Raw genomic sequence first — 23,064 nt, forward strand, 5'->3', positions numbered from 1 at the left:
TTTGTCAGGGCACATCATCAGTGATGAATCATGGTGTCACTAGATATTTTGGGTCTTTCAGCAGCTGAACTGAATAGACAGGAGCCACTACATGTGTAAGTAGAGGGCAAGGTGAAACGGTTGGTACTGGAGACAGACAATGTCCTGAAAGGAACATAGGACTTTAGCATAGCTTTCAGGTAAGCCAGAGTAGGGCCTGTTGTAGCTTTATAGGCAAGGGTCAGGGCCTTCAATTAGGGCATGAAAAAGAGGAGTGGCATGCAGTGACATTTGCAAAGGGCTCATTGCACAAGCTGGAAGACCAGTCAGGAGGGAGTTGCAGTAGTTCAGGTCAGATGGACAATATCAGAATTTGAGTCATTTAGGTCAGATACAGTCTGATTTTCTGTATATTTAACAGTGAGAAGCGACATGACTGGGAAACAGAGGCTATGTGGTCAGAGAATGATAAATGGTCATCAACAATGACACCTAGATTTCTTGCGGCCTTATTTGAGGCAACAGTCACAGAATCCATATTGAGTTCAATATCATGGCAACCTAAATCTTTGGCTGGGATCAACAGCAGTGCAGTTTGAGCGAGGCTCAACTGAAGGTTCCTTCATACTTGTGTATAGTTCAGAGAGGCAAGCGGAAATGTGTGCGTAGACCGTGGAGTCATCTGGCACAAAGTACAGGTATAACTGTGCTTCATCGGTGTAACAGTAGTATGAGAAGCTGTGGAAACAGATAACATGGCCCAGTGACGTGGTGTACATGGCAAATAGGAGTCCCAGCACCAGCCCTTAGGACACCTTTGTGGAGAGGCTATGATTTGAGGACAGCTGACCTTGCCCTTGATACATGCTAAGAATGATACCACCAGACTCAAAGAATGTCTGGAAGAACTTGAGAAACATAAAACTCAATTATTTACATCTAAGAGAGATGTTAAATAATCATATTTTGGGAAAAAAAAGCCAGCTGGTGTGTCTGCACAAAGATTTTTAGATTTACTACAAAACAAAAAGAGATGTCCATAATCTCTTCTGAAGATAGGCCTATCTTCTGGCTTACTAGAAACAAAATAAAATAATTTTGAGCTTGGTTTTTTCAGATTTTGAGTTTTTGCATTTTGACATTTAATGCATATTTAATTAGATAAAGTCCAATTACCATATTAAAACATAACATTTCAGAAAACTTGCAATACATTTTTTTTCTCACAAATATGTGAGTAATCACCGGATTGAGTTTCATGGTGATATCGGCAAGCTACATTTTTTTGGCCTAGACTATTCACCTGGAGTGTCTCTCCATCCTTATAATAAGCCTATGGCAGCCATGTTGAAAATAACTCATTTCCTGATTTTACTAGATTTTTAGTAGGCCTATGTCATTTAGCAGGTCCAATAGTAATAGAATCCATAAAAAAACCTTTTGTATAATTTTTTGGGGGGTTAAACCCTAATTGTACTCACCTATAATGGTCACTTGAAGTCAATATGAATGTCCACAGCAACATGGCTGAACCCTGGTACCTTTCCTAGTACTGACACCTACTGGTAAATATAGGGAATTAAGATGGGGGAATACAATGGCCTACATATTCTATATTGCTTAAGTTTCTATGTGTTAAGCTTATTTGTAGTCTATTTCATATCAGAACATTTCCACGAGACAAAATTTGTGGAACAAATCAACCCTCCAACGCTTTAATATTCACAGACGTATTATTAGGCCTATTGTTTATGATAGGCCCACAGGTCTAGCCTACTAGACTCACAGACGTCACGTGGTAGCCTACTTACCCTGTCCACTAGGAGCATTCTGTGCGTTTTCTATCCATGTTGGACGAGAAGAACATGTTTGATTTTGGCGTCCTCTTCTGGAAAATCGACTGCATTCCTATACGAGGAACATGTAAGTATTTCCAGTTATCTATATTTGTTTTCTTTTGTTTCTTGATGTCGTTTTACATTATAGGCTGCTGTAGTAGGCTACATATCAATTTGCCCTGTTATCAATTATACAGGGGTTTTATCTCTACGTGCACTTGTCCTCTATTTCCACTCGGGTGATTCATTCCAACTTGGCGAAAATGCAGGAGCGCACAGGCCTGGAAATAACTGTCATTCTGAAACGTTATTTACTAAACCGAAGGTCATTTTCTTGTAGGCCGCGGTGACAAGTAGCCTGACGGGCTACTCCCCACCGCTCACCGGGATTCTGGTAAAGCTGCGGGCAGGCATCATCCCGCGGTAACCGGGACTGTGCTACATCACCAAACACTGAGCAACTTCATTCGGGGTACGGGCTCGGCGCAGACAGAGCGTCTGGACACGGCAAGATCCACAGAAACCACCACCTTTACGCCATGCACTGATTAACGCGTTTCCCTTGTCTGGTAATTCTCTTCAAGTGGATTTGAGTTTGATGAAACAAGGCGTCCAATTGCGTTGCGACCATGACCTCTGCAGAAGACAAGTGCTGGGGAGAGTGCATGGACCTTGCTATCCAGATAGCACATAAAGCTATAAAGGTACTGACTGTTCATTGTTGGCAACGCCAAAATAGCCTGATAACAAATTAATTCCGTGGCATGCCACATTGATTATTTCTGCTTATCTACAACAGCTCTTGTTTGTTTACCAACTGAGAATGCAACAATGTCACAGCGCGCCGCTACATTATAGTTGTTACATCCTTGCTAAACTCTGCCTGTCTGTTTGAAGACCTGTAGCTCTTCACCTGACTATTTTAGATTGTACTGTTAGACGATTTCAGTCGGTTGTCTGAAATGCTCAAACATTAGTGAAAACCATGCAATCATAGGCTATTTCAGTATGCGTTTGTCAACACAACATGGCACATAAGACTACTCATTTGCCTGCTTCACTCAATTCCCCATACTATTACTTGATTCTATTATAATATATTTATACCGGTATTATATGATGTTGTATCATATTACATGATATTATACTGTATTATTATGTGTCTTGTTCTCATGTTGCGTGTACAGGTCGTGCAGGAGGCTGTGAAACAAGAGAAGCAGGTCAGTAGCAAAAGCACTCCAACAGATCTGGTGACAGAGGCTGATCAACAGGTGGAGGAACTGATCATATCTACCCTGAAGGAGAAGTATCCCTCACACAGGTAGGCCTACATCCACATGCTGCCAAGGCTACTGTCAGCTTTGACTGTAAGCAGGACAACTGATGTCATCTGAAAGGGTCCTCCACCCAATACAAAATGTCAACATTCCTGTGTGCCTTTGCTGTATCTTATGAGATAGAGGGTCTCCCCACTTGGTTCAGGTGTTACGCTGGTTCACGGAATAGAATTATTTTACTTTACTGTTCAACTGGCGTTACATTGCAGTAGCATGTAATAGCAGACATTGCATTGCATCTTTGCTGTAATCCTGCTTCACCCAAGACTGTTTTGGTCTGACCTTTTTATCACTGGTTGTCATCTGCTCATTATGATACAGGCTAAAATGCAATCTAATATAGGCCTTCAATGTGGTCTGTCGGCATGAAACTATGAAGTTTCTTGATTGAGCCCAGTCACTATTACTGCAGTTATACTGATGTCATAAGCAGTGAATAGATATTGTTCTGACCAATACACCAGATGAGCAGTAATGGATGGACAGGATAGAAAAAGTGCAATGAGGGCAGTGTTATATCCGTTCAGGCTAGTTCGACTGTGCTGTCAGCATTGTGTTATGCCTGTATTATGTTGTGTTCGATTGCTGGGGTCTTGCCCGGGGTTCGGGAAGTTTGAGCTAGATAAACACGATGAGTTAACGTCACAAGCCGTGTGTCTGTGTGCTTCATTTACTACACGTTTACAAACGTAACATTGGCGACGAGGATGGCTGATATAAACCTCCCACCACCGGCACCGTTTCTCGCACTGCCGGGTGAGCCACCGATTCCGTGGACCCGTTGGATTAAGTCTTTTGAAACTTTCCTACTAGCAGTGGGACTCACCGATGTGCCTGCTGCACGCAAGAAAGCGCTGCTGCAGCATTGCCTAGGAGCCGAGGGTCAGCGTGTGCTCGGAGCACTGGAGTCAGGTACCGTCAGTGATTACAAGAAAGCACTAGAACTTCTTGATGCCCACTATGCAGCCCCGCAAAGCGCCCTATTGCGTCGATTTCTGTTTCGCCAAAGACACCAGTTGTCTGGTGAGACTGTACATCAGTACGTAGCTAACCTGCGTGCATTAGCCAGCTCATGCAAGTTCGGTGCACTACAGGATGAGATGATTCGCGACCAGCTCATAGAGCGTACGAACAATGCAAAAGTGCGCGAGACTCTCCTGTTGGAAGATGATAAGTTAACACTCGAAAAAGCGATGACTATTGCTTTCCAAATAGAGAGTGCAGCCACATACACATCTGCCTTGTCTAATCCACAAGCAACCGCAGCGTATCCCACACCGTCACCCACGCTCACTCCATTACCCGAGCCTAGCCAGAGCGAGATGGAAGCAGCCGACTCCCCCGCGATCCAAATGCTCCGACGTCAAACTCGCTCACGGCCACGCCCACAGCCTCCCTCACCACAGCCACCTCCATCACAGCCTCCTCCACGATCGTGTAATAATTGTGGGTCGTCCTCCCACCAGTCCAGGGCTCAACACTGTCCCGCTCGAGGACAAATCTGCCGAAACTGTGGCAAACGCAATCACTTTGCTGCTGTATGCCGCTCTGCCGAATCACACCATGCCACTGTCATTCACAATGTCAATTCACAAGTAACCTCATTTAAAACATGCTCAGTGCAGCTGAATGACGTGTGCATCCCACTCCTCGTGGACACTGGTGCAAGTGTATCTCTCATGAATATGCACACATACAATTCCTTCTTCAGTGCACTGCCCCTGTCTTCCCCAACTACCTCACTGTCGGCTTATGGGGATGCAAAAATAGACCTGGTGGGGTCCATTAAACTGACCGTGGGGTACGGCAATAAGGTCAAGCCCAGTTTTCCCTTTCAAGTTTCCCGTCGGGGAGCCAACCTGATGGGTTTGGACCTCTTCTCAGCTCTGGGATTCTCCCTGGTGGACACAAAGGGAGCTGCAATTCTGGCTGTCACCACACCATGGCAACAGAAGTGGCCGTCACTGTTCGAGGGCCTGGGCTGCCTTACAGCGTTTGCGCACCAGCCTCTGCTGAACCCTGCCATCAAGCCAGTCATCCAACCCCTGCGCCGTGTCCCGCTGGCTCTCCGTGATGAGCTCTCCGCTGAGCTCAAACAGCTGCTGGACGCCAATATCATTGAAGCTGTGGATGCATCGCCCTGGGTCTCAAATCTGGCGATAGCAAGGAAGAAGTCTGGGGGTCTGCGCGTTTGCGTCGACATGCGCACAGTGAACAAGGCGATTATCCCGGATAGGTTTCCCCTTCCTACAGCAGAGGAGCTCACCGCTCAGTTCCATGGCTCAACTGTGTTCTCCAAACTTGACCTCAACCAAAGCTACCTGCAGGTGCCCCTCCACCCCAGCAGCAGGAACCTGACAACCTTTGTGACTCACGTTGGGGTGTTCCGTTACACCCGCATGCCATTTGGGATGAGCTCCGCCCCCAGCTGCTTCCAAAAAGTCATGACATCGATCTTAGCTGGCATACCTGGCGTGGCCATTTACCTTGATGATGTCGTGGTTCATGGGGCCACCCCTGAGTGCCATGACAACCGCCTCCACAGAGTCTTTGCAGCCCTTAGCAAACACACACTTACACTCAACACTGACAAGTGCGTCTTCTCTGCACCAGCCATTGAGTATGTGGGTTATCGCGTGTCAGGGAACGGCATCCACCCACTGCAATCAAACGTGGAGGCTATTCTGGCCGTCCCAGAGCCCACCTCAGCCACCCAGCTTGCCTCCTTTTTGGGGATGACGGGCTATTACCTGAAGTTCCTCCCACGCTACTCTACTACCACTGCGCCACTGTGACGGCTGCTGCGTAAGGGGGAGCCGTGGGCGTGGTCATCGGAGTGTTCTGAGGCCGTGCACTCACTCAAAACTCAGCTCACAACAGCCCCGGTGCTAGCCCACTTCAACATCGACAGCCCTACCTTGGTCACCTGTGATGCGTCGGCCACAGCCATCGGTGCAGTACTGTCACAGATGCAGGGAGGTGTGGAGAAACCAATCGCCTTCGCCTCACGGGCACTCAGTCCTACTGAACAGCGGTACTCCGTGGGTGAGCGTGAGGCATTAGCCTGCATCTGGGCCTGTGAGAGGTGGCACCTGTATCTCTACGGCCGCGCTTTCACCCTTAGAACAGACCACCAGGCTCTAACCGCTTTACTCTCCACATCTGGGACAGGCCACAGACCACTACGGCTACACCGCTGGGCCGACCGCCTCCACCAGTATAACTTTGACCTGAAGTTCACCCCTGGCCGAGATAATGTTGTGGCTGACCTGCTGTCGCGCTCTGTCACACCGTACCCTATCACGTCCACACACACTGACACCGACCGTGCTGAACAGGACATTGTCCAGATGCTACACACTCCACTACAGACCACGGTATCACTACAAGAGCTGAAAGAGGCATCTGAGAGCGATCCTGTCCTCTCCCAGCTCCGTGACTACATTCAGAATGGCTGGCCGCACAGGGTGCCTGAGGAGCTGTCGGTCTTCTCCAGGGTAAAGCAGGAGCTGTCCTGCTGGAATAGGACTTGTGTAGCACGTGGCCTCAGCACAGTCATCCCTAGTGCCCTGCAGGCACGTGTTCTAGCCATGGCTCATGAGGGCCACCTGGGCATGGTGAAGTTGAAGCAGCGCTGCAGAGGCCTGGTCTGGTGGCCTGGAATAAACGAGGAAATTGAGGCCCTATGTAAAGACTGCACTGCCTGCATCGTGAGTGGCAAGACAGGTCACCAGCCACCCCCACCCCTGCAACCACTGGCCTGGCCAACTCAGCCCTGGGACCACCTACAGCTGGACATTTGCGGGGAAATACAGGGTGTCCCTCACCACCAACGGTTCCTGGTCGTTGCGTATGACCTTCACTCAAAATGGCCCGAGCTCATGACCACCGGCTCAGTGACCTCTAAAGTCATTATTGACTTCCTCGACTCTCTCTTTGCCCGCTGGGGTCTCCCAAACACCATCACAACCGACAATGGCCCACAGCTGACCTCGGCTGAATTCACCACATACCTCAAGGCCAAAGGTATCCGCCACATCCGTACAGCGTACTACCACCCTCAAGCTAATGGGGGGGTTGAACGCTTCCACCAGTCACTGAAAAACAGCCTTAGGGCACACCTGGTCCAGGGCTGGGCCTTTCCAGAGGCTCTACGTCAAACACTACTCCACTACAGGGCCACCCAACACTCTACAACAGGGGTCTCCCCAGCATCCCTCATGCTTGGCCGCGAGCTTCGGCTTCCCCTGAACAGACTGAGCCCTGAAATGCCCCAGAGGCCACCACCCACGGTCAGGGCCTCGGTTGCCCGTCAGCAGAGGCGTATGAAGCAGGCGTTCGACCACTCAGCACGCGCCAGAACCCCTGACATCAAACCCATGGAGTGGGTCAGGGTCCGCAGGCCCCACAGAGGCAACAAACTCGCCTCATACTGGTCAGCCCCTCTCCAAGTTACTCGCCAGCTAGGCTCAGCCACCTTCCGGCTCAGCGACGGCAGCCGGTGGCATGCAAGCCGCCTCCGCAAAGTGGCACCTCCACCTCCAATTCTCACACCGCCTATGACACCACATACCACTTCTCTAGGTGGGCTGGATACTTCAGCACCGGAACTGGCACCTCAGATAGCCCCTGAGCGAACCACGGGTACACCTACCAACCTGCCACCGATAACTGGTACCACCGGCTCACCTACCAACCTGCCCCTGACAGTGGGTGCCAGTGCATCTGAGACCACCCAGTCACAACTTTATGCCTCCCCTAGGCCCGTTCGCACTAGATCCCGTCCTGCATATTTGGAGGACTTTGACTCTACATTTCATGCCTGAAATTCAGTAGGAGGGGGGGAAAATGTTATATCCGTTCAGGCTAGTTCGACTGTGCTGTCAGCATTGTGTTATGCCTGTATTATGTTGTGTTCGATTGCTGGGGTCTTGCCCGGGGTTCGGGAAGTTTGAGCTAGATAAACACGATGAGTTAACGTCACAAGCCGTGTGTCTGTGTGCTTCATTTACTACACGTTTACAAACGTAACAGGCAGATCAACACCCAACAGCATTGGGAAGTCCAAAAGGCCTTTAATGGAAGTGCATTGCTGCTACTAACAACAAATCCATAATGCACTGCAATTATGGACACATATAACACAGCCCAACACTGTGCAGAGCAGTATGCTGACACAGCACAAAAACCCTGCACTTTGGCTGTAGGGAGATGTAACTAGTACAGTGTGGCGTGAAACGTTGGTAAACCTCCCTCGTGAGGCCTCATACAGTATGGGTTGCGCTGAGCTATTGAACTAGACCAGTCGTTCCCAACCTATGGGTCGGGACCCAACCTTTGGGTCGCCAAAGATCCACAGTGGGTCGCGAAGCTCTCTTGAGTTTAAGGGGTTTCATTTTAATGCCATATAGCCCATGTTGAGTAAATGACAAAGCTTTTAAACTAGTACAGTATATGCATAGAAGCAACATAATGTAAGTGATAGCCTACATTAAACAGTTATTCTATACAGTATTTGACTGAAGACAAATTGAGGAATAAAATGATAATTAATGAGTATCATGTGACTCCGTCTCCTGTGGGCGCTCGCCCATTGGGTCACCATAGTTTACAATAGTAAAAATATGGGTCCCTGAAGAAAACGGTTGGGAACCACTGGACTAGACCTTTAGCTCAGTAGTGTAGTGCTGTGCCTCCCATGCCCGACATGGAGCGTTGACTGGTAGGTGGCGGGTTCGAGCCCCAAATGGCGGACTGCGCAGGAATACCTCAGTTACAGAGACATGCATGTTTGAAATGAGAGGAAATTGAAGTACTGTAGGTGAACATCTGAAGTGGAGTTAACTGTGCTCATGTTAGTGCGAATGTGAATGGGATAACTTTGATGGAGCACAACTTGCACAACCTTGCAGTTTTAACATTTTGGTTACAATTAGGTTAGGCTAAAGGGGTTCATTTTGTCCCCACACTCTTGCAGGTTCATAGGAGAGGAGTCCTCTGCCGCTGGGGAGAAGTGCATCCTGACAGATGAGCCCACCTGGATCATAGACCCCATCGATGGCACCTGCAACTTTGTCCACAGGTAGCTCTACATGTACTACATGCCAATGCAATGCTTTGTCTTTTGTGCGATGAGTGATAGTTCCTTTATTGTTGGATCAGTAACACGTGCTTGTTGTCATTTTGATAGTACAATGTGCAGTAGTGTACACAGGGGCAGTTGCGGCCTAGTTGTTAAAGAGTTGGTCTTTCAATCTGGGAGTTGTAGATTCAAAACCTACCCTTCCACTCACTACCTCACTCCATGACTGAGGTGCCCTTGAGCAAGGCACCTAACCCCATACTGCTCCAGGAACTGTAACGGTAGGGACACATAGACGCGAATTTGGCCAAGCGAAGCGAACTTTGCCATTCATTCCTATGAGAGAGGTGAAGGCAAGCGGAAACAAGCGAACAGGAGCGAAGCGAAGCAAAATTATTAAACCAAGTTTAATATTATGCAAATGAGGAGCGAATTCGCCTGCGGCGGCCCAATCAAACCAGTAACATAACCGTTCCATTCCATTTGATTCGCCACGACAACCTGATGACGGTTGAGCTGTCAGAATGGAACACTGAGTTTCGCCTCGCTCGTTTCGCCTGCTATGTGTCCCTAGCGTAACCAATACCCTGTAAATAACTAAATCACTTTGGATAATAGCATCTAGCTAAGTGTAAAGTAATGTACGCAGTTATTCCTGAGGAGCGCTTTTCACAACATTAAAGACATTCTCTAATAAAATATTACAAGTTTGTATTGTCATGTAATAATAGCGAGATCTACAGTACCTACAGTTATGGTTATTGTGGCACATTTTGCCTCCACTCAAAAGAAATTATACTTTTGAATGGACCAAATCACATGGACCAAATCATTTTGTGTGATAATACTCAATACAAGTCTCATGAAGTGACTTAACCTTAAAAGGTCAATGCTTTTAAGATGGTCGACTGTCAAAAAGCTGTTTTCATTGGGTCTGATTTTTGTTTTTTAAACAGCTTTCCAATGGTGGCAGTCAGCATCGGCTTTGCTGTCAAGAAAGAGGTAACTGGTCTACTGTCTGAATCTATAAACAATGTATGTCTGTCTAAAGTATTCACTGTCATGTTCGAGATGTGTTAGTATTGATTTTTTTTATGTTTGTTGAATAATGAATTGTTTCTCACATCTACTTACCCTTAACTTGTTTTATTTAACCCCTTAGCGCAGCACTATGGCTCTCTGTAATGTCATAGCAATGTTGTTATGATGTAGTTAAGCATTTTCAGCAAGTGAGTAGGGTCGCCGGCGACCTCAGCTGCAGTAAGAGGCTACATGATGTTAAGTGTTTTATGTATGGCTTATGTGTTTTATGCATGAAGCGTGAGTGTGTGAGAGAGAGTTGTACTACTACTGCACAACAATTGTAGCCTCGCGACGATATCCTCTGTTACTCCACCCAAAGATTTTGGCTCCGCACATCGTCTGGCAAAAGCCTCGAGCTCGGTTCTCTCAGTCTTTCGCCAATCAGCAAACAGTTGAGAGTGGTGACGTAGAACTCACCCGCGAGCTCCGTTACTGATTGGTTAAGGTAACTATATTCACACTTTCGTTTTGTTATTTGTATGCTTTTGCGACGCTATAACGTAACAGGCATGCTAATAAAGCACAATATGGGTTTTAATTTGATTTTGGAACTTCAATTAATTTAAATGATAGAGTAAGATCAGACCATCTCCCATCGTCCACGGAGACGGATTCCTCATGGCTTTTGCCAGACTGATTGACGGAGTCAACAGTCGGCTATTCGCCCAGGCTACAACAATTGTGCATACTGGAACAAATAAAGCTACCGAGTAAAGCTGATGTATTCTGTTTGTTGTTGATGCAGTTGGAGTTTGGAGTGATCTACCACTGCTTTGATGGTACCCTCTACACAGCCAGGAGAGGCCATGGAGCATTCTGCAATGGAGCTCCCATCCATGTGTCCAAAGAGAGAGGTAAACTATGTATTCAATGAAAGATGTATTTTTTTCATGATCAATGCAAATGTGATATTTTAACCCATTTAAGTCTAAGGCACCTACAAAAAATGCCTGCTGAATGCCTAAGCATAGACTATCTCAGCCTCCGAAGCACATAAAAACACAAAATAAGTTGCATTTAAAAGCAGCATCCATGCAGCTCCAGGCGCCTAGGTTAACGCTGCGTATATGCAGTACAGGCTTTAATGGGTTAATAACAGTCCACCGAAGTGTGTCTCCAACTAATGGGTCTATATTTCCTCCATATTCCAGACATATCGAAAGCCCTCATTCTGACGGAGATCGGTGCGAAGAGGGACCCTGCTACACTGGAGATCTTCTTGGGGAACATGAAGAAGCTGCTGAGCGCTCCTGCTCATGGGTAAGAGTAGAGAGTTATCAGTGGTGTAGTCTACTTCTCTATGGTGGGTATACAGTATATTTGAGCATTTTTTGAAGTGGGTATACTGTATATATTTGTGCTATTCAAAACAATGGATCAATCAATTTTAAGTGGGTATACTGAAATCCCTGAAATTTAGAAGTGGGTATACTCCGTATACCTGCGTTCTACGTAGACTACACCACTGAGAGTTATATAATGTCATTAACCCCAACTGTCGCACCAAGCTTGTAGAGGCCGCTTAGTCTGGCACAGAGCCCATTGACAGGAAGTTCTCAGCACATCTATCAAATGACTTTGTTTACAACAGAGATACTACGTTCAGTTGAAGAGGGAGATTGTGCACATCCCTTGCAGGTTAAGGTACAGGACAAAGGCTGATTGAAGTTGTAGAGTGAGGTGTCTGCACACTTGTAATCCTTTTATGTCTTTAAAGGATTCCAAGTGAGCGCACTCCTCACTGTAAAACTACAGAGATACAACAAATTAGATCACATTCCAAACTCATGTGCATAGTGTTCATTATTGGTATTAGTTAACGCAACGACTCTATATACAGGACGTCGATACTGTACTGCTGTATGTATACTGTATGCTGGATACCATATGTGTTCTTTATTGGTAGTAGTTAATGCGACGACTAGTAAGTAAGTAACTAGATACTGTATGGCGGTCGGTTGGAAGCTGGTTTGCTTTTTGCAGGGTTTGCTGCACAACTCGCAGGACGGTGCCCTGTTTCTCAGGCAAAGGAACAGAATGTTGGGTGTGTTATGAAATTAAACCTGTGAAGTTTTACATGCTGTAATGGCTGTGGACGTGTCAAGAAGCTTGCTGGAAAACAGCAACAAAGCTGCTAACCTCTCACTCTGCAATTGGGGAAAAGTGAATAATAATACAGAAACGTTACTCACTTGTTTTGCACTTGTGCTTGAGGACCATGCTGACCTCTCTGAAAAAGATATGCTATCAGCACCGGCATTTAGTTTGTGTGATTAGTGATAAATGTGGCAGGGCTAAGATAGGAACTGAGGTTTGGGCTTTGTTGGAAACAAATACGTAAACCTACATATGTACCTATTAATTACAACCATCTCATGGATTGTCTTAAGTTCTCTTGTCTCCTTCGCGCAGAACCCCTGTTATAACCTTGTTGTCACCAAAATTGTAATGCTCAGTAATGTCATAGCAGTATTGTTTTGATGTAGTTAATTTTTTTCAGCAAAGAGTGAATGGGTTCTTCGGGACCACTGCATTCATTTGTACAAAGCAAGTCTTGCATCTTTCCAAAATCGTATCAGTGCTGCATCTACTTCTAACAGTGAGAAAGACATTTGTATTCAACTTGGAGCCCCCCATGGCTGTTACAGCAGTCATTTTGGAGGAGAAAAACATCTTTCTGTACAGGAGTTCAAAGCAGACACTATTCCACCTTGCAAAACGTTACACTCTGAGGATTGAATAGCAACAGATCATTTTTGTCCAATTTGTCCTTTTGTTTAGCTTGGACATAAAGCAGTGCAACAGCATGTACCCAATCATCTCCCTAACCACCGAGACTTTGCACCGTCAATAACAGATTATTGCCTAATCCCTGTGGTCACCAGAATCACTTGTTTGTCTTCTTAGGGTCAGCAACTCTAACCACTGAGCTACAGTAGTAAAGTATAGTACAGACACAGTACCTGAGAATAGCAGGTTGTATTTTTGTGGTGACCATGGTCAGATACTTGAATCACATCTACACAACGCCGCCAACAAGAGATGATGTTTTTTGTACCTGTTTTGATCCTCTGGGTGCGTGTCATTGGTAGCTCCACACTGAAGCTGTTCCACATAGCTACGGGCACTGTGGAGGGCAGCCTACTACTAACAGACCATTTTTTCTGTCCTTTTATTCAGATTGGAACTAGCCCCGGATGGATACTTATAATAAAGTTACTGTACTCTACTCTACTTTCATTATTGTAAAGTATATATTACATTAGGTGGTATGGCTCTGTTCTGCAAGTCATAGCCCATGCCATGTTACACATGACAAGGCGGAGCAGGGAAGGTGGTGGGTAGCTAAAACCAAGCAGCATGCAGTTGAGGGGAACAGGTTAGGATTTAAAGGACTTGCCAGTGGCGTGTGACCAATCGCTAGGGAAGAAAGATGATCAGCTAAGGAGATACACCTTGACTACCATGGCCTGGCCAGAACTGACATTAACACTTTGATTTATACTTTGATTTGGTCCTCAGTGTGAGTATCAACAGTAGCCTCCATTAACATGTGATTTGTTTACTTGTTTTGCTCATCAGGGTGCGTATCATTGGTAGCTCCACGTTGGCGCTGTGCCACATAGCGACGGGCGCCGCGGAGGCCTACTACCAATACGGCCTGCACTGCTGGGACATCGCCGCCGCTGCCGTCATCATCACAGAAGCCGGAGGGTGCGTCATCGACACCTCAGGTGAGGCGTGGGCGGGGTAGGGTAGGGATTCCCAACCAGGCAGTAGGAGCTCCAAGAGGGATACATGAGCACACTGCAGGGGTATATGGGGAAAAATATGAAGAGTTCAGATGCAAAACCCCCTAACTCCATTTCTGAAGACCTGCACTTCTATATTTTTAGAGAACCTCGTTGTTGGTTTGGTTTACATTCATGTACTTGATAATACATATAAATAGTTATATTACTTATTTTTTTTTTTTTAATGAAATTTTGATAGCTTTGCATTAAATAAAAATGAATTAAGATTATTTTCTGAAAAGGCACTTAGGGGGGTTTGCATCTGAACTATATTCATATATACACACAGTATGGAGCATAGTCACATTTGGATAGTGGAAGAGATGTAGTACATGATTTAAGGGTAGGCCTAGTCATGATATGGCAAAAGGTGCACTGTGTAATACTTTTAGCAGTGTCTTGCTGGAATTCTTGCTGCCCATTCACAAATATTTCCCTTTTTCATTAACACTTACCACTACCGTCAAATTCTAAGTACAATACCTACTCCGGCTACCATCCTACACAGTGCACTTTTAAGTCAAGTCAAGTCAAGTTGGTTTTATTGTCAATTTCTTTACATGCACTGGTCATACAAAGAATTTGAAATTACATTTCTTGCTTTCCCATGCAGACATAGACTAATCTAGGTAAGGACATAGACAGTATAGACATAGACAGTACTCATACATGGACATAAGACAGTATGGACATGGACAGTGCTCATACAGACATTTAAAGTGCAAGACTGGATAACAGAAGACTTGTAGAGAACATACATTAAGAGGAGGTATTTGTTGTGCTTTTCCTAAAAGTCCTTTATAGCGTTCTGACATAGTAAAGGGGTGAGATACGTTAAAAAAAAGGTTGGGAAACACTGAGGGGGATGGATGGGTGGATGGATATATAGATTTAATTTCCTCCTGGGGATCAATAAAGTTACTCTACTCTACTCTACTCTAGATAGATGAAGGGTCAGCCATAGCCTAATGGTTGCAAAGCTACAGAGTAGAGTAGAGTAGAGTAGAGTAACATTTATTGATCCCGAAGGAAATTTAGGTGTCTAGTAGCATACATACAAAAATAAATAAATAGATTATTTCACATTAAACATTCAGATATAAAAAAGTCTCTCATTGCAATAGTTATTACTGATTGTTGAAGGAGGGGTGGGAGGGGGATGGAATGGGGGCATGGCCGGGGGGGGGGGTTATGCAGTCCAGTCACCAATAACAATCTCTTTCATTGTGTTGTTCTGAGTTGTTGAGTTAAATAGGTGGATGGCCCTGGGGACAAAGGACTTACGCAGCCTGTCAGTCTTGCAGGGAATGGCGAGGAATCTGTGGCTGAACAGACTTCGCTGGTTGGCAAAGACTGAGTGCAAGGGGTGATGGTCATTGTCCATTATAGAGTCCAATCTGCCCAATGTCCTCTTTTCAGCTGTGGTACTAAGAGCCTCCAGTTCTGTACCAACAACAGAGCCTGCTTTCCTCACTAGCTTGTCCAGACGTCCAGCATCCCTCCTCCTAATACAGGTCTGTATCCCAGCCTTAGCAAGTAGGTTCCTGTGTGTGTTTGGGTGGACTCCCTGTGCTGTCATCCATGACGGATGTGCTAACAAACGAAGCGCGCGTCAGTCGAGGGACTGTAACCACTACCCTATACCCAAATACTGTAGCGGTACGTCATTTTGGATAAAAGTGTCAGCTAAGTGTATTATAATGTCATGGAGGGATGGATGGATTGGTGGATGGGTAGACGGATGGAAAAGCACGTAGACAGATTAGTAGGGGAACAGCTGGATCTACAGACGACCAGACAGAAAATCTCCTCAAGTTGCTGATTTGTAATTTTTCAACTTAAGGTCACATATACAGGATTAAAAAGGGATTAATATATATTTGTTACAGAGTTCTTTTCAGGAAATCCAAGTGAAGATGCGGTTAAAATGTACGCCCCCAACAGTCTTCTAGGTCTGATTTGGGCACTGCATCCAAATGCACGTGTTTTGCTGGAGTTTAACGAAACATGTGTGGAATGTAAGTGAATGAGTGTCTGGATTGTCTTGTGATGGGAATTGTTCCCAAATAATCTATGAGAGAGAGAGAGAGAGAGAGAGAGAGAGAGAGAGAGAGAGAGAGAGAGAGAGAGAGAGAGAGAGAGAATACTCATCATGTAAGTATGTGTTTATAGTGTGTATGTGTGCATTCTCACATGGAAGTCCTGGTGGTGTGTGTGTGTGTGTGTGTGTGCGTGCATGTGTGTTTGCATGTGTGTGCGTATGCACTGTGTACAGTGTGTGTGCATGCATGCGTGCATGTGAATACGTATGAGAATGTGTGCATTTGCTGGCCTCATCTCTTTTCCCCTGCTCTGCTCAACCAGGCGGCCCCGTGTACACAAAGAGGCAGTGTTGCCAAGGGGGGCACTGTTGCCGAGGGGGGGTAGTGTTGTCGGGGATGGGAAGGGGGTTGGGGATGAGGCAGTGTTGCTGAGGGAGCTGTGGGGTCGCTTGATCATGTGATGTTGCCATAGCTCCAGCCACAGTCAGACACAACAAGGGGTCCTGTCACTGCCGCACGCCACAGACTAGCTGTCAGGCCCACAGAGGAGAGAACTGTTGGGCCAGTGAGGCGGGTGTCCTCAACATCGCCTGAGTGAAAATGTGACCAAATGACCCTTTCCTGCTTTGATGATGGTGATCTTTGAGTGTTGGGCTAGTGAGTTGAACATGTGTGATTTTGAGTGCATGTTTGTACTGTATGAAAGAAAATGACAGAAGAAAATGACACTTGACATGAAGCCCAGGGATCACCAACAACTCTGACTGGCTGCAAAACACTGAAAACTTAGACAAGACAGAAGAGAAATGAAAAAAGAAGAACCTCAACGCCGATGCTCCCATTTACTTCATTTTAATCTTGTGACATTTCGGGCCACCCTGGCCCGTCTGGTGGCCCGAAACGTCACAAGATTAAAATGAAGTAAATGGGAGCATCGGTGTTGCGGTTCTTCTTTTTTCATTATTTTATGAACTTAACGTCTTTTGAACCTGCACCCGAAAGCATCTGGATGTGCGTGAGATTGGACTTTGATAAGACAGAAGAGAAAAGCATACCATATGGCCTCAGACCATGACCATATGCACGTGCATATAAATGGGAACATTGTTTTGAATTTTGTTCACATACAATAACTTGAACATCTGTGTTTGAATTAAAGGCTATCTTACAGTTATGTTAACCCTATCACACCGTGTGTGTGTGTGTTTGTCTGTGTGTGTCTGTGTTTGTGTGTGTGTTTGTCTGTGTGTGTCTGTGTGTGTGTCTGCCTCTGTGTGTGTGTTTTCTTGAAAGGTGGTCCCCTGGACCTGATGTCGAGGCGCGTGGTGGCTGCAGGCTCCCGAGAGATGGCTGATTACGTCGTCCAGCAGCTTCAGCCAATCAGCTACGAGCGCGACGACCACGACCCCGACGCCTAGTCGTAACCTTTGACCTTTCCACTTCTGGCCCGACTGACCTCGGAACATTCAGCCTCTTACCTCAGATCCATGTAATCCTGCCACAAACACACACACACACACACACACACACACACACATACAGGGTGCGATTTGTCAAGAGACACAAATATACAGTTTCTTTCAATATTGCTGCAACTCTATAAAGCAAGTATGAGGCAAAGGTAATCATTGCCTCCACCAGAGATTGCATGCAAGCTCATTAGTTTGATGCACCAATTCATTCTGGGTAAACATTTTTTCTGTTCAGTGAAATTTGGATATTTGGATATGAAAGCCCAAATATAGAAGATCACCCTTCATATCTTTTAAATGACACCCTACACACACACACACACACACACACACACACACACACACACACACACACACACACACACACACACACACACACACAAACACACAGACGCACACACATGCTCTGCAGTGTCCTAATATGCAATACCTTTTTCCCGTCATTCTCTCAATGCAAAGAATCAACCAAACAAACTGTTACCAGTACACCTGCTGCTGAGAAAACACGTTGTGCTGCCAAAACAAGAAATAATGATTATGTATTTTGGATATTCTTTCTTTTCTCAATATTAGTTTCCCAAATTTGAGATTTTTTTGGTCACAAAAATATATGAGAAAAGACAGAAGGGGCCTTTTCAATCTTTTTTTTTTAACCTTTTTTTGTAAATGGCTAAGCAAACTGTTTTACGATGTGATAATCATGAATAAAACTGTAGAAGTGTTTAAAGTGCCCCAATAACTCCGCCAGCTGACAAATCAGACTTTGTACCTGTCAAATCATGTATACTTCCAGCTGTTTAAAAAAACAATGAAAATGTAAACACTTGACCTTTTTGACTTGCTGGTGTTTTAAATGAATACAGTAAGCGAACAGTGAGACTGTTGACATTACACACATGCGCGCATACACGCATGCACACATGCACCCGCACACACACACGTGCCCACACATGCATATGCACACAAACTTATGAAGAATTACTGAGTGTAGCTCTACTGAGTATGTACCTGCACTGACTACTGTATCGATGTGTATCAGGGCTACTATAGGAACTGTCTGCACCACACGGACGGACCTGCCACCTTCCCAGCATTTAAACCTACCAAATCAGGGGTTTTATCTAAACTGGTGAGCATAACTTTTATACAGCTAGGCTAGTGAAAGAAACACAACTCTCTTACCAGCTATATACTGCAGTTTTAACCAATGGCATGTATACAAAGCAATGCAGTCATTGGTTTTAGTCTTCGTCTGTACTCCAGTTTTTTATGTTTTCTAACACACAATGAAGACCCAGTAAGGGTTGTTCTAATAATTCACGTTTCTTTTTTTCTAGTTGGCCTCAGCACAGTTGACTCTGTAATCAGTCCTTGTTTCCTGATTCACGCTCACTGTGACTGAAAATAAAACTACTGAATGCACAAAGAAGTGTGTCTGTGATTATTTTACAGTACGGATGGAGTCTGGGCCGTTACATAGTACCATAGCTATATTGTTTTATTACTGTAATAAGCCTATGAAGGCATTATTATAGACATAAGGCTTTGACCTGTCTAAATGACCATAATCCATTCTCAGCACTGTATTCTGAGGTTACACATAGCAGTTAAAATGTGTCAAGAACAATGCATTTGCAGATAAAAATAATGTGTTTCACACTTACTGTTACAGCATTACACTCATTCAAAGCAATACTAAGCACTTTTTTGTCGCCCTAATTGGCACATGGAGAGCAACTGTATAGAGAATAGACATGTCAGTGTCATGTCATACAGTGGTGTGGTTATGGCCTGTAGAGGGCGCCAAAGTCCATTCAGAAATGCCTCTCACCTGGTTTCAAGTTGATGAACCTCAAAATCTTATCTGTTCATCCATATCACATGTAATGTGTGTCCACTCCATATGGAGTGATGATTGGCAATTGTAAACAGGTAAGAAAGGAGTTTGCCCTTGTGATGAGGAATGACCAAATTTTGAATGACCGTGCGTTTCTTGAGAAAACCAGGGTTTTCCGTGATGAAAATTGTGCCAAATCCAGGGAATTGTGTGTAGTGTTTTGAAAAGAATGTGTTTCAGGACTGAAATTTGAGTGTAAAGCAGTGCTTGTAGTTCAGTGGCATTGGTTGGGATTGGTATTACATACAAAAAACCCTGATTTGCTAGACATTGCTTTAAAACACACCTTTTTCGCCCTCATGGAGTGGGGTTTGCAGCGTGGGGGCAGTTTGGTGCACCTTTAATGCATAAATGCTACAGAAAAAGACTCCTGAAACATAATAATTATGAATTTGAAATGATGTGTCTTGAAGCCATAAAATGTTCAGCAAATAGTTTTTGGTCAATCCTGACCTTGTGATGCAACCTCTATCTGTTAGGCAATAGCAACCCTCAACAAATAGAGCTTGTTTCACACATTCTTTATCACAGACCAAACAGAAGTGGTTTAAATTCAATTACTAGAGCATAGTGACTGCACATCCCCGGCCGTGACTCTTTTCTGCTCCCACTACCCCTGTGTTTTGAAACCATAGCGTGTTGTTCATACATTAGATATTTGCATGGTGTGGTCACAGCATATTATAATGAAAAATGACATTGTGTGAAATCTATACCATATGTTTTATGGGGTTCTTAGTCCTTAAATGGCTACAGGTCTCTGACAGGCCCGTTTGGCAGCCTAGAGGTCTGTTTATTTTGGACTGGCCTTTGATATCATATCCCTAGAAGAGGCGGCCATAGCTAATTTACTTAGTACTACTCTGTCCTTGTAAGGTAGATATGACATTATTGTTTTTTATTATTATTAGCCTATTTTTAAATCATGCCTGACGTTTCCCCATTTCCGTTTTAATTCATATCCCGTTTCACACAAATGCAATTTTCCCTGAAGGATACGGTGCCTTGAAAATAATGTGTTTTTGTCACAGCAGATTAAAATGCCATGGCTCTGGAGAGGTTAGAAGTTTAAGTGTGTTTAAGGATTACTAGATATGGGCAGGAAATTATGGCTGATGGAAACGATGGAGAGGGTCATTTCAAACCAAGAAATCTTTAGTAACTCCAGTGTTACTGTACAGTATTTAGCCTCTCCCTTAAAATTAAAAGCCTAGCCTGCATTGTTTTGCTGAAATATACAACCCCCAACTCTGGTGAAGTTGGGATGTTTGGTAAACTGTGAATAAAATCAAAATGCAAAATGTCATTTTCAAAACATTCAATCCATTCATTAGATGGAGAATAGTGAAAAGACAACATATTAAGTGTTAAAACCAAGAAAAATATTGTTTTGGGGGACATATGTAGGCCTACTCATTTCTAATTTGATAACTGCAACATGTCTCAAAAAAGTTGGGACAGGGATCAGTGAAATATAATAAACATCCAAATAAGACAAAACAACAAAGAAGAACAATTCAAAATGAATTATACTGATAGACAACAAGAGTGCCCAATTACAAGACCATCACAGAGAGTCCTTCAGAATGAAAGATGCAGAGGGAATAATTACCATTATTACATACTTTTTTAAATTCCCTTTAATTTACCATGATTGAGTGTATATAAGGCATTTTTTTGTCATTAAAATCATTGTATAGGTTCATGACATCATGAAATACATATTGCTTGTAGTCTCGCTCTAGCACTCCAAGAATTACAGCTATTGACAATTGACCATATTAAGAACGCTTCATGTGTGCAAAAGAAAGAGGGTTTTAAGCACCCGAGCTCACTTGAAGTAGACCTAGAAGACATGGGAAACTGTCCTTTGCTTACAGAAGTCAGCAGAAGTTTCAGAAGTCAATTTGTTTTGAGAATAATAGAGTCTTGCACATCCGGTACTACAGTGAAAATGGACCATCCAACTTGTGTTAGTGCTTACTTCAAAAGTCAGCCTCCATTATGGCATGGGGGTGCAGTAGCGCATTGGTTAAGTTGTTCTCACTTGTCTGTAGAGTTAAATACAGTGCTGAATGATATAAATCGGTTTTAAACAGCATTAAAAGCCACTCGTGCATTATATTTTGAAGGGAGATATTCAATTACTGCCACATAGTAAGGACAAATTGCATTCTCTACTATGTTTTAACAGTTTAACTCCATCATAAGGACCAGCAGATGATAAAATGGCAGGCTTTTGGTCAACACCTGACAGACTGTAAGCACTACAGAAAGGAAAACATTGCAAAACATGATGAGGAATATACCAACCATTTAAGCTGGTGAAATCATGTCCAAGATAGGAATTAACACTGTTTTTCATGTAAAATCATCTCATCGGTTAATGTCACAGTAAATGTTGTGGTGTTAATTCAACACTTATAGAGTTGATTTGACATCATTTGGACTCAAATGAACTCTCTAAGTGTTAAATGAGCACTGCAGAATTTACTGTGTAATTAACTGTTAAGCGTTGTCTTTTGTTTTGTTTTTAGTCTTCCTCGACATTTGCTGCCTTTTATTGTCCCCGTCCCAACTCTTTTGAGACGTGTTGTTTTTACATATTCATGAATATCCCCCAAAACAATAACTTTGGTCAGTTTTGTTCTTACTAGGCCTAATGTAAGAATCAGACGTTTTCAAAATGGCAGTATTTTGTTATTATTTACAATTTACCTTGTGTCCCAACTTCTAGAGTTGGGGTTTGTATGTTTTTAAGTGGGGCTTAAAGTTAAACTGATAGGCTACTTTGATGTCAGTTTTTTGTCTTCACACACACTGTAAAAAGGACTAACATTTTAGTTCTGAGGCTGTGTTAGCACCAGGGGGTGCTGTTCTGTTCACAATTCTCAGTCCCCAGAACATCTGCACAGTGGTGCGCGAGGAGCGGCTTGTATTGACAATTGCGCAACCGCACTAGGAGAAGAAATGGTCCATGATCCATTTGAATCAGAAAGTTAAGAACAGTTCAACAAATTACTTCTTATACGTTTATTTTAATTCACCATACACACCGTCAATTATTTTTTGTGACGATTCCTGTGAATGAAGGCTCAGCTGGCCTTCCCACCTGCCTGATACATAATTTGTTTGTTTACATTTTCCTCTCAGGTTAGCGTTAGCTACCATTGGCAATTCCAATCACAGTTACTCGATCTAGCTTTGCTGGTGCAATTATGTTCACAACACCGCTGCTTGGACTAGGCAATGCGAGCGTTTGAGTTACCTGACCCAAGAGGAGGGCTTGGAATGCGGCCGCCACGCCTGCGGTGGCCTCGGGGGAGGGGCGGCAGGCGAACAGAATAGCTGAGTCCAGCCCCGCGCAATACTCCCGCTCCTCCTCATTGGGACCCAGTTCCTGTCAGGCTTCCTCCTTGACTTCTGAATGGTGGAGTCATTTGTCAGTTACAGGGTGGTCCTGCAAACTTTTCATTGAGGAGGAGAAAGCGTAATCAGATAGACAGACAGACGAATACAGCTGTGCCTGCCAGAGACGCA

At 44.5% G+C, this 23,064-nt stretch overlaps 2 protein-coding genes across 7 annotated transcripts in view; both read left to right on the forward strand.

The window, feature by feature from the left end:
* Positions 1-1,806: 1,806 nt before the first annotated feature.
* Positions 1,807-19,045, forward strand: impa2 (inositol monophosphatase 2). The gene is made up of 10 exons (XM_063206724.1): positions 1,807-1,902; positions 2,158-2,289; positions 2,402-2,521; positions 3,005-3,138; positions 9,132-9,236; positions 10,193-10,238; positions 11,065-11,173; positions 11,471-11,579; positions 13,902-14,053; positions 17,449-19,045. The coding sequence occupies exons 3-10, from the start codon at positions 2,447-2,449 to the stop codon at positions 17,571-17,573; spliced, it is 855 nt and encodes a 284-aa protein (XP_063062794.1). The 5' UTR covers positions 1,807-1,902; positions 2,158-2,289; positions 2,402-2,446; the 3' UTR covers positions 17,574-19,045.
* Positions 19,046-22,955: 3,910 nt separating this feature from the next.
* LOC134455585 (piezo-type mechanosensitive ion channel component 2) overlaps positions 22,956-23,064 on the forward strand; it is a 202,110-nt gene continuing 202,001 nt past the window's right edge. For 4 of the 6 annotated variants that reach the window (XM_063206725.1, XM_063206726.1, XM_063206729.1 and 1 more), the window contains exon 1: positions 22,956-23,064. This exon is cut by the window's right edge and continues 643 nt beyond it. The gene's annotated coding sequence lies outside the window, so the exon portion shown is untranslated. The other 2 variants (XM_063206731.1, XM_063206730.1) reach the window with 1 other exon arrangement.

The sequence above is a fragment of the Engraulis encrasicolus genome, chromosome 9 (assembly GCF_034702125.1).
Source record: "Engraulis encrasicolus isolate BLACKSEA-1 chromosome 9, IST_EnEncr_1.0, whole genome shotgun sequence".
Classification (NCBI taxonomy): Eukaryota; Metazoa; Chordata; class Actinopteri; order Clupeiformes; family Engraulidae; genus Engraulis; species Engraulis encrasicolus.